The sequence below is a fragment of the Branchiostoma floridae genome, chromosome 18 (genome assembly GCF_000003815.2).
Source record: "Branchiostoma floridae strain S238N-H82 chromosome 18, Bfl_VNyyK, whole genome shotgun sequence".
NCBI classification, from domain to species: domain Eukaryota; kingdom Metazoa; phylum Chordata; class Leptocardii; order Amphioxiformes; family Branchiostomatidae; genus Branchiostoma; species Branchiostoma floridae.
In genome coordinates, this window is record NC_049996.1 from 11331184 (window position 1) to 11342822 (window position 11639).

At 40.7% G+C, this 11639-nt stretch overlaps 2 protein-coding genes across 6 annotated transcripts; one reads left to right on the top strand and one right to left on the bottom strand.

Moving 5' to 3' along the window:
• Window positions 1-676: 676 nt before the first annotated feature.
• LOC118405665 (oxidoreductase HTATIP2-like) lies at window positions 677-4814 on the bottom strand. Of its 2 annotated transcripts, none has more exons than XM_035805258.1 (6): window positions 4642-4814; window positions 4014-4203; window positions 3438-3557; window positions 2954-3091; window positions 2202-2263; window positions 677-1718 (listed from the first exon to the last, which is right to left on the bottom strand). In XM_035805258.1, exons 1-6 carry the CDS (start codon window positions 4716-4718, stop codon window positions 1505-1507), a joined length of 801 nt encoding a protein of 266 aa, XP_035661151.1. In that variant the 5' UTR covers window positions 4719-4814; the 3' UTR covers window positions 677-1504. The 2 variants fall into 2 exon arrangements, with proteins under 2 accessions (XP_035661151.1, XP_035661150.1); XM_035805257.1 differs by having other exon boundaries at window positions 4403-4795.
• A 711-nt stretch (window positions 4815-5525) lies between these two features.
• LOC118405668 lies at window positions 5526-11590 on the top strand. 4 transcript variants are annotated; one of them, XM_035805260.1, is made up of 4 exons: window positions 5526-5892; window positions 7194-7244; window positions 9803-9864; window positions 10108-11532. In XM_035805260.1, the coding sequence occupies exons 2-4, from the start codon at window positions 7195-7197 to the stop codon at window positions 11196-11198; spliced, it is 1203 nt and encodes a 400-aa protein (XP_035661153.1). In that variant the 5' UTR covers window positions 5526-5892; window position 7194; the 3' UTR covers window positions 11199-11532. The 4 variants fall into 4 exon arrangements, with proteins under 4 accessions (XP_035661153.1, XP_035661154.1, XP_035661157.1 ...); XM_035805261.1 differs by lacking the exon at window positions 5526-5892 and having other exon boundaries at window positions 6925-7244; window positions 10108-11590; XM_035805264.1 differs by lacking the exons at window positions 5526-5892; window positions 7194-7244 and adding an exon at window positions 8458-9259 and having other exon boundaries at window positions 10108-11526.
• Window positions 11591-11639: the final 49 nt, after the last annotated feature.

Below are 11639 nucleotides of genomic sequence, written 5' to 3' on the forward strand. Positions count from 1 at the left end.
AAGCTGGAGTATGGACGTATCTATGTTGAATTTTGATGAGTCCAATAATAACAAAGCAATTTATCGCCGCTCGAGTATCTAGCCAAAATATGCAGTGTCCATAAAATCAGACTTCAGCTACCAGGTGTTTATTATTGTTCAGGGTAAAAATTGCACCATCCCAACCCTACACTTTCATGTACCTTCCCTGCCTTCATGCTGAAGGACCATTCCCCACCCTGTAACATCCCTTTCCTTAGCGCTGAAGGACCCTGTACTATCCTGTACTACCCCTTTCCTTAGTGCTGAAAGACCATTCCCCACCCTGTTTCTATCCTGTACCATCCCTTTTCTTGGTGCGGAAGGACCTTCCCTCACCCTGTACTATCCTGTACCATCCCTTTTCTTGGTGCTGAAAGACCATTCCCCACCCTGTACTATCCTGTACCATCCCTTTCCTTAGTGCTGAAAGACCATTTCCCACCCTGTACTATCCTGTACCATCCCTTTCCTTGGTGCTGAAAGACCCTCCCCCACCCTGTACTATCCTGTACCATCCCTTTCCTTAGTGCTGAAAGACCATTTCCCACCCTGTACTATCCTGTACCATCCCTTTCCTTGGTGCTGAAAGACCCTCCCCACCAAGTATTATCCTGTATACTCCCTTTCAACATGGAAGATATGTACTTGACAAAAGTTTACTTCATGATCACTTTATTATTCTTTCTGATGACATATCAGCATACTTCATTACACATCCAGAAAATGTAAAAACATTCTGCAATATAGGCTGTTGAATTGAATATTAACTTGTAGCATAGAAATATTGATTTATGTTTGAAGAAATGAAAGTATTTCTTACATTGTAATCTTCAGTTGTGCATTTGGGCTTATAAAAGGCCACACAGCAATAGAGTTTAATTGATTTACAATGTTCCTACTTATACTTTATGCAATGACCAATTGACAATGGTTTGTAATTACATGTAGTTTTAATCTTTGCATGTTACTTCCTTTGTTTGGTACAAGATGGTCCCTTAAGAGTGTCGAATTGTAACATTTCAAGAATGATATATCTTGTTTGTTTTTGATACATATTGCATGTTGTATAAGTAAAAAAAAGTATTGGATGTCTCAAATATCCTTTATAGTTTATGTTTGCAAAAAAAAGGCACTATTTCCACCATTGTTTGTATGTTGTATGGTAGATTTGTGAACAGGATCATTCAGAAAGCAATTAATGTATTTTAAAGATTTGTAAAGTAGACCTTAGAGAAGTAAACTGTATTCTGTCAGGAATGCTTGTTATTGCACCATGAAACAATGCCTCTTTGTATCTACTCTTCAAGCTGCAACAGGCCACAAGGCACCAAAAACATGACAACTTGGGATAAAGATATGGGGGAATCTATGCCACCTTATCAAAAGTTTCACTATTCAAGTGATTTTCGTACCACAAGTCAAATACCAGTCATCTTTGTCACCATAATACAAATCCAATAAGACTAAGTCATCTGAAAAGTCGCTACTTTTTGCCCCCCATTCGATGGATAGCTTTGTTGTCCAGAACCTCCACATCTTTGTCCTTGGGTGTTAGAGCCACATTTACCATCGCCCTGGCAAGCGTTGCTATGGGAACAGTGAGGGCAGTTGGAAAGAAGAAAGCGACCGGTGCCAGTGCCTTCTTTAGAAACCACTCTCCAACCCTGGTTTCATCTTTCCTGTCCACCATGATGACTCTATGATATAGAAAAGACACCCGATGAAATGATGTACATGTACATGGTTATTACTGCACATTTATATATACTTTTGTACTTTCTTGGTCTCACCCCAAAACAAGGATCACAAGTCAATGTCGGTGCATAATTTTGAAGCTTTTGTTCATGGTTTCATGGCATGAGAGACACAAGAACCTACCAAAACAGCTCTCATCATTGTTCTAGCATCTTCCTTACTGAAGTCTTTCTCCCCGTTTAACTTCTGATTTCTAAAACAGTGTCACATGCAAAGTAATGACTACATATGATGTTACATTGACTAGAGTTTTTGTGGACATTCAAAGCATGCTTCATACTTGATATTAATGCCCCAAAATTTGCGCATTGTGCCCCTTGTTTTTGGGTGAGACTGAGAACATATTGAACATGCCTTAAGTATAACTGTTTCCTCGGAAATGTCAACTGTTGTAGAAAGAAAAGCTTGGTAGATTTTGAACTTACGCAGGTTGGAAGATGGAAAGTCTGTCAAAGCCAAGGGCTTTTGCCTCCTCTTCTACCTCTCCCTACCAACCAAACAAAAAAGATTTTTAATGCTTGGGTCAATAGGAAAAGCTATTACAATGTTACAAGCAATTATTATCATTATTATTATAATAATCTTAAGAACCAGAAGTAATGTTAAAATAGCTGGTGTCTATGATGAAGTGGTCCCTTGTACAGGTTTGACTTCTGTACTACTTTATATTCATTTACTTTTGCAGTGTTTTTGTGGTAGGAGAAAAAAGGAGGTTTTCACCGTGTTTTAAATTTGAATTTGAATCGATTCTGCAATACAGTATACATAAAAGGGAGACATACTTGTAGTGTTGTGAATATGTGGTGGAGAGGTCACAAATAAAACCATTGAAAAAATTTCACGATTTACAGTACGTAAGAGACTAATATTCACAGAGTTGCTTTAGAATGTAGTGTATTGTAACACCCGTATATTCTGTTGTTATACTTATAGCCATGTTAGGCTTCATAGGGTAGACCGAGTTACGTTAAGTTACTTCACGAGACGGCATAAATCACTGGATGTGGATCTATTCGGAATAATAAACAAACATTCTATCTGCTGGGGATGGGGGGGACGGGCTCTACTATATGTTCTACTAGATGAACAGTCTACTCTACTAAATGTAACTCAGTCTACTCTATGAAGCCTAACTCAACTATAACAACAGAATATTGGGATGTTACAGTATGCTTACTTTGATTTTGGAGTATGGGTGGGAGGCGTCCTTACTGGCCTTCATGGCTGACAGCAGGACAAGATGGCGACATCCCCCAGCCTTGGCCAGCTCAGCGGACTTCACCACATAGTCATGGTCTACCTTCCTTAGGGCTGGCTGAAGTACAGGAACATCAACATTTAAACAGGCTATACAAAATGAATTAAACAACTGCACGAGGTCTCCAACTCTAACACCCCCAAAGCATTAGAAGATATACTGATCATAATTCCAATTGAAAATACAGCTATTGGGTTGAATAGGTGGACACTGTTTTGAGGAACACGTTTTATGAGTAAAGTTGCCAATTTCATTGCATACCAAGAGATAGTTGATTTTCATCACATGAAATTGATAAAAATGTAAGCTTAAAATGACATATTTCACAAGAAAAATCAACATCTGTCCCTCCCAAAAATGAGAGTTACAGAAAACATTTCAAGCTGTACACAGCCTGTCTTACCAGGTTGCTGGTTACCCCTGTATTGCCAGCTCTGGCTCCCAGACAGATGAAACCCACATCATGGTCTTTAAAGGCATCAGCATGGTCGTCCAAGTTGTCAAAGTCTACTACTTTCTGCACCTGTACAAATCACATACTGATACTGTTGTTTTTGGAGGGGGGTCATTACATGTATGTCAAAGTTTGATGATAGACACTGACAAAAACTGTACAGTTGGCTTTACAATAAAGATATTGGATGAAAAACATCTTCATCTTTTTTTTCTTTTACATTTACATATATTAAAGTTATAATATTTCTTGGTTACCAGGTCATTTAATTTATTGTTTATGAAATACATATGTACTCCCATCTTCAAATAAAAGCTGCAAAGCTTATGTGTTACAGAGAAGGATAGTCGTAACTTTACATGTTGACCAAAATTAAAGCACATTATTTGGATTGTAATAACTGGTAATGCTGATAGATATGTTATTTGTGAATCAACAAAACTCATTCTCCCAATCTTAATGCTACATTTAATAATGAATCAAAATCAAGCACCACAAACAACATTTGAAAGAATTCATAATTACAATGGACTGATACTTCTCCCCATCATATTTGACCTCTCGTCGACCAATCAGAGTGACAGTCCGGAAGAGCTTCCGGTTAGTCAGCTCTTCCAAAATGTGTTTTCCCGTTTCTCCTGTAGCTCCAACCATGAAGGCACTCTGATTGGTTGATAGAAACTCCTCATCAGTTTGAGCTGCTGCAGTTGCCATTCTGGAAAGGGGTGATAGTTCAGCACAGTCAGAATCTGATATATTGAGATTGAGAATCATATACAATTTAATGTATATAATAATAATATGTGTATAATAAGGGAGCACTGAAAAGAACAAATGATTTTAAAAACGTCTGAATAAAGTTCTGTTTTTGATTGATTCCATAATATTATCATTTCAAAGATATATCAAATCACCTCCAGTACTCCTCTTCCCCAGTTGTTCCGTACTCCAACCAAGCAAGAAAAACTCCTATGAGAATCACCACAACGCTTATCACACCTGCCACGCCAACCTTGACCGTCACCATCTAGCGGTTTGTCCACGAATTGCAGTGACCCAGTTCACGGCGTTTAGCGTTGGCGAAAATTATAGATTTTCCCAGCTTTAATCGGAGACTAATAAATCCTTCCAGCGCGCGCGTTAGCAGACTAACCTCACACACGTAGGCCTGGGCGGTGTTCTGACTCTACACACGGAAACTCTGAGCAGGACAGATCTGCAAAGGAGCATTTCCTGCCGATCCCAAACACCAAGAAGAACACACACAAAATGGTGTCTTTATGAGGAAATAAGGGTTAGGGAGAGATCAGGGAGTGTTTGGGGAGGGGTGATAGCATACCAAAGGTCACCAAAAAGGAACAAAACAAAAAATACATGGCGAGGATGGAGAGTAACGTTAGTATTGAAAATAGAAAATTGGTAGAAAATTCCAAGTGACAATATTTAAAAAAATGAACGAGGAAATGAAAGTTACACTCGCATCCCCTGCGACCATTCCTGGATTTTCCCTGACCAATTAGTGGTCAAAACAACCCAACAGCTATATGCTGACCTAAATCTTTGCTTGTGACCTAAATCTGCTGTACCAAAGGCAATCGTGGAAAAGTGAAATCTGAAAAATGATAATTCTAACTTTTGTTTATTTGCAATTTGGTAACTAAACTACTTAAACTTGCTGATTTTATTATCAAATCTCCGCATGACGGCGTATTAAATTTGCATGAAACAAGCAAACCTTTGTCGCTCAACAATCGTTTACCAACATTAAACCAACCTCCTTGGTTAAACAAACTGACAGGTCAATGACTGATTGTCGACAATGATATACACGCAGCCAGGAAGTGAAAGTAGGCGTGCCAAACGTCACTTTACATGGTTAGCCGTGGTACAAAAGCGACACCTAGCGATAGCTCTGTGGTGGGGGTGTTTGTGTTCTCTGCACCTGTACAAAATAAAGTTTGCTCGTACGTCGATTGCCATTGGTCAAAATAAGTGATTACTTCATCAACTGAGTATCTTTCAGCATATAGTACTGAGTGGTTGTCTAGGTATGATACCTTTGCAAAACATTTGCAGCCCACCAAAAACAACCGCGGTATCAAAAACCCTGGTTATGTTTAGTCAATACAAGAAGTCAACGATACCTCGGCAGTCAACAAAGCTTTGTGCCTGCGTTTTTTGTCGAGCAAACAAGATTGCTTATCGCGTAAAATTTCACCGACAACATCACCAGCGGAGCTACAGTACAAACGTCAGAAAGGGTTGTCATGTTCTGATTTTAATCGACTCTTCTTTGCAATCAAGACTTCAGCCTATGTCAGGGAACCATGGCTTTACGTACAGGGCATCCTTGCGGCGGCTTTGAAAACTACAGTGTTTGAATAAGGACAGCAACACTCAACAGGTGGGTGAGTGAAGAAAGATTGGTCATGTGTATTTAACTGTACGGTTGCCTGTGATCTGAATTGTTGAATCCTTGGTCAAAGTAAGTCTTTGATGTGATCAAAAGGTCCGTATTTCGGCCATTACTTGAAGACACAACACCTTTGAAGAAGGGACAGGTGGTTATGTCAAGTGTGCCTCTGTGAAGGACAAACATCTCCCACGTACTGCAGCTAGGCTGGGTTTTATGGTGTTTTCTACTGTGTGAGGAGCGGTGAAGGTGGCCAGATAGAGAAAACCGGAGAACACCTACAATAGCAATAAGTTAGATTAAAAAAAATGATAAAATGTTATTATGAAGAGATATCTGTTTTGGGATCGTTTGCATCGTACATACGTTTGTATGTATATATCGTATGGTTAGAGAGTTTGGCATAAGCGATCGTATTATAATAGTATTTTGTTAGATATACATTGAAATGCCAAGTACTGACATGTACATACAATGTATCTTTCAATTTCCCCATCAACCTGGATGGCAGCTTTTCAGTTAACCTTCCTCTAGCTACCCAACTCCATAATCAATACAAATTGGTTCTAAACGGCTAATTCAGTGTTCTAAAAGTTAATTCTGTATGCTGTCCTAGAGTACCGAGAGAGCGTAATATATACTAATGGCTGGGACCGAGGCTAATACAGGTCAGCAAGCCGGTGGCTGCCTGTTATACACGTATTGAGCAAAACTTGCTTTGCAACTTCTTGATAGTTATCATTACGGATTAAGTATGGGCCATTATATAGGTCATACTTTGAGCAAAACAGACCGAATACTGTCACGAAATAAACAATGTGACCCGGTTACATTATCGAAACATTTAGACGACACTTCTTTTTGGCAAATATTGAACATGAAGTGGTTAACTTGGGGAAAAACTGGGGTACTTTTCATACTTCAAAAAGAGTGAACTAGGCGCGACCTAAATTTTGCTGCTTCGATACACATATACAGTCTTTCGACACACATACACCAGTGTCTGATAAACAACAACAATGTTTATTTACATACATTACATCGGTTGGCTGCAAATCTCAGGGTTGAACGACTTTACCATAAGCAGTGCGCGCATGCTCTAACCAGAGTCCTCCATACTTTACTGGTATCCGGTTACGTCATTCATCGTCAGGTGTTTTGACCCTTTGTAAAAGATTAGGGAAGCATAACCTTTTAGAGGTCTATCGACCATCAAATCGGTTGCACCAAACATACAGGTCAGTTACCACAGAGGACTTACAGCTGTTGACTGGGCTGTTCCTGCATTTCAGAATGTCACAGTTGGTGTCGAAGCGGAAGAGAAAGACGCATGGAAAGGAAAGGTAGGTTCTACTAACACTAACAGAGTGGTCAGATTCACTGCATGCGTCGTACGGTTTTGATGCTGTAGAAATTTTCAAGCAGGCTGTGACTAAACAGCCACTGGCAATAATTTAGGACAACATTTTTCGTACTGTGACAAGGCAGCTTAATTTTGCAGGACACGTGTATGGCTATCTTATGAATGTCTTTTCTGAGTTAACTGTCGTGCGAAGACTATGCTCTAAGTTGCTATTTGCTAATGATGTTGTCATGGCGTTACAAGGTGTATAAGGTCGAGATCTTGTATCCATTCAGGGTTACATTGAAACGACCCCCACCTCCCACTGTGCAAGTCCTTGTTACGGGTTACGTGTAAAGATAAGAAAGATCAAAGGATCAAATGGTAACATTTCAGTTCAAGTGTAGACGATAGTCTTCGGAGGCAACGAACGAACCATATGCATACAGTAGTCACATTGCATAGATACCCGTAATCTCCCGAAACCTATGAGTGAGAAGGTAATGTATACCTATGACCTTTGTAAAAGGTTTCAGAGAGGCTCTTCTTCTTGGCTGTTGTTTAGCCCTTGCTTTTTAGGGATTATCTGTACTTATTCATTGTTTCTGTACATCGCTTCTGCATGAAACCTTACGCGCTTGGAGATACACGGCCATTTCCCCATTCTTACCCTTCCTCTCCTTACTCTCAACACGGAGGGGGTAAGTCATACATATTTGTATGTTTTCGTTCTTACATGTAGAGTGTAGATAGATGTGATCAGTATACTCCTCCCACCTGTACCACATATCCTGACTAAATCACGCTTCTAGCAGCCCCTCCACTGGCCAGACCCTTTCGGAGGAGCTACGATCAGCACTCAACAGTGTAACACAGCTACGGTACCAACAATCTACTCTCTAAGCAGAGTTTGATAGGGAAATCGTGACCTTTTTCTTATATGCAGTCTTTTTCTATCAGCTATCCATATCCACATCATGGGAATAGCTGAAGGAAAAAGACGGCATATAAGAAAAAAGGTCACAATATTCACGATCTACCTCTGCTTATGAGAGAACCACCAATCTAAACCTTCAAGTGTTCAGTAGCTCGCAACGGCAAGCCCTATGTCTTTCTGCAGGTGCGTGCAAAAATGGAGCTTACATTTTTTTCAAGAAAGCTCTGATTTCCAAAATGTGTGGGAGACTTTCCTCATAAGTAGTGGTTTAGAGACGTTATTGTAGCGCTGTGATTCTATTTGTTTTTCTTCCCAGATCTTCGTGGGCACAAGGCTATTGTAGACACCAGTCGCACCGGCTGGACAGATTACCGTTATGGGGTGCACTAAATCTACTCACGTATCTTAAGCACTCCACTTTAAACGTTGCTATGGTTACAAAGACTCCACATTTGTGGAAGGATTTCGTTCTGTTGGTACAGAGAGTAGGCGCCGTTTTTTATCAGTGGTCTCAAAACAACTAGAGTCAACATAGCTTCCACCGCACCTGGCCACACAACATTTATCCCCATCATGACACTCAATAATTACAGCCCACCAGACCACCTATTTTGATTCCACAAGAAAATAGAGATATTGATTCATCGAAAAAAATGTTTCATAAAAGGGCTTGTGTGATTCAATATGTAATTTTTGAATCAAGTTATTCCCAGATCTTGTTACACACAATACTCAGAGTCAGAGTGCAGGACTTGGGCTCGCTTGATTAGGTTATCTCAAAAGCGAGTGGTACAAAAGAACCTCGTTGTTCGGCTATGGGCTACACTAACCCTTCATCATCAACTACTCAGTACGCGACCCCAAGTAATTACCTGGTTCCCAAAACAGCCCTTAACTACATTAAGGAGGAGTGCTTTAACCATGGAGACCACAGGAAACAGTAACAGTTTTTGTCAGAGTTAAATGGGGAATGGTGGATATTGAGGGCTGTGAAGTGGATATTTTCTGTGCATCAGGAAAGCGTGTTGCTACAAGCAGGCTTGGTGCATTCGGAAGTTGTAACGGTTTGATCTTTTCTTGTGGGTAGAGCTGGTATATTTGTCTTAATGTTTCCTCCTTTCTTTGGCATTGTTCAGCCAGGTGCCCTATGAATGCCTGTATCTCGCTGAGATTTAGCAATGTATATATATATGAATGCATTTTGCAAGAACGGCGAAGAATGTATCTTATTAGATTTTATATCTCGATGTTGTTCTTTCATGTAATTGAAGAATAACATTCTGGGTCTGAGTTACGTATTGAGGTATACCCACAAATTAAACTTCACGGTGAGATACACAAACAGTGCCAAACACTGATAGGATAGGGCCAGGCAAGGATAAAAGATTTAGGAAAGACTACCGTATGATACAACTAAATTCATGATCGAAAGCATTCAGTTGGACCTTTTATTTGGAAAAGACGGTCCAGACGGGGAAGGTAGTCCGTTGCGTTTTGCTCAGTAAAAGAGAAAGAATGTATCAACATGATTCCTAAAAACGGAGTCTTTATCATTATACTATCGGAGTAGTGAATTGTACTTTTTCTTTCCTGAATTCATTTAAATGTGTTTGTTGTTTTAGAGTTACCATGGCGACGAAGGTCCGGTTTTGGGACAAGCCATCCTCCGTCAAGAAGAGGACATGTAAGTATATCCCTATCTTCAAGGGTACTTGACCTACAAATCCATGAATGTGGTCCACGAGCATGTCGGAATTTGGTGTCTATGGTCTATCAACAATCTAAGAAGGATTAAAAGTTTCATATGACTTTAAGTACAAAATGTGATGTTATTTTCCGAGTAGTGCCCGAACAGTGCAACTTTTGGTTTGTATCAAATTGATGCTTGTCTTACTTTTCATTTTCGTGTATTTATATTTTTCTGTAGCTACGTCACTTGGCATCCTGACAAAGCGACCAATCAGAAGAACAGACAGTGAGTCATACCTTGACCAATACATCCGCACGTACTACAAGAGCAAACTTGAGATCCCCTGTAGCGCGATTTTAAGTGTTCGACAAAGCGTGGCCGATGTTTTGGGGGCTTTGAGTCCACTTGTACAAGAAAACGAGTACAGCATGACTGTAGGGGACTTCGTGTGTGTCGGAAGCGGATACGACGGAATGAAAAACGGCATCCCCGACGAATTCGACGTCGTCGTGCCTTTTCGACTCGGCCCGAAGTGTTCCGAGACCCGCCGACCGGCGACGGACTACGTGTGCGTGCGATCTCGGAGAGGTTCGAAGAACGCGGGAAAGGACACATGGTCGGGATGTCGGACGGGGGAGGGATACATTTCACCCATCAAAGTAACAAAGCGGCTACAGAAAATAGTTCTAAAGGCGCTGGAAGAAACGGGACTGCCGAATGTGATCATTCACCCAGATTGTCGTAACGCGCTCGGGGGAGAGAGAGTCGGCGTTCGGCTGAGTACGGAAGACGGTGTGACAATTCGTCTGCTTCCCGCCTTAGGCACAGTGGACCAGCTGGAACCGTTTCTGGTGGCCATATCGTACCGAGACGACCCGGACTACACTCTATCCGACTACTACTGGAGAAGATGCTACTGCGTAGAGGAAGGGAAAGTCGTCAGATATTTGTCACAAGCCGACGACGGCCGAAGGATAAAAGTACTTCAAGTCATGAAACACGCTTTCCGCAAAGACGCGATGTTGCGCCACCTGTCGGATTACGTCATGAAGACAGTTCTGATGCACATGTTTGACCAGCACATTGACGAAGACGACTGGCACGCCTACAGTTTCGCCGCGTGTTTCATGGAGATGCTACGGCTGCTGCACGGATACATGAAGAGACAGAACCTACCCCATTTCTACATGGATGACGTCAACGTGCTGAGGGACGTGCCCGCGCCCAGACTAGCCAGCATGACCGGCAAGGTGGAGAGCCTCCTAGCGAGCGAACAGGAAAGGACACGTTTGCTGAGATCCCAGTTTCCTGTCACTATGTCTCTTTAGACGTTGGGCAACAAGTGAAACTGATATAGATAGACAGATAGATAGATAAATATATAGATTGATAGATAGATAGAGAGAGAGGGGAGACAGAGAGAGAGAGACAGAGATGTATTGTAGCAATAGGACACGATGGGATATGAAATGTGCAAATGCTACAGGACCGCTAATATGCGTCAGAAATCACGACATGTTCCTGTTTGCCTAACAAGAAAGGAAATATTAATAGTTATGTTAAGTTATTTTTACACTTTTGTATTATAAAAGATACAGAAAATTTATTTTGCACATATATAGTTTGTACAGCACAAATTAAGAAGTACAGATTAAGAATAGTTACTGTCAAAGAGAAATTGTAATTGAAAGAAAATGAATATTGCTCATGAACGGGTAAAAGAAATTTCATTAAAAATGACAAACTTCTTTCAAATTTTTCTGAATGTA

Bases quoted from the DNA above. Each gene is read 5' to 3' on its own strand.
- LOC118405665 (XM_035805257.1), bottom strand. From the start codon at position 4,515: ATGGTGACGGTCAAGGTTGGCGTGGCAGGTGTGATAAGCGTTGTGGTG. The intron at 3,558-4,013 runs GTAATTATGAAT...TGATTTGTACAG, and splicing joins GGGAGAAGTATCAGTCCATT to GTGCAGAAAGTAGTAGACTT. The intron at 1,719-2,201 runs GTAAGTTCAAAA...TCTATATCATAG, and splicing joins CTTTCCATCTTCCAACCTGC to AGTCATCATGGTGGACAGGA.
- LOC118405668 (XM_035805260.1), top strand. From the start codon at position 7,195: ATGTCACAGTTGGTGTCGAAGCGGAAGAGAAAGACGCATGGAAAGGAA. The intron at 7,245-9,802 runs GTAGGTTCTACT...TTGTTGTTTTAG, and splicing joins AAGACGCATGGAAAGGAAAG to AGTTACCATGGCGACGAAGG. The intron at 9,865-10,107 runs GTAAGTATATCC...ATTTTTCTGTAG, and splicing joins CTCCGTCAAGAAGAGGACAT to CTACGTCACTTGGCATCCTG.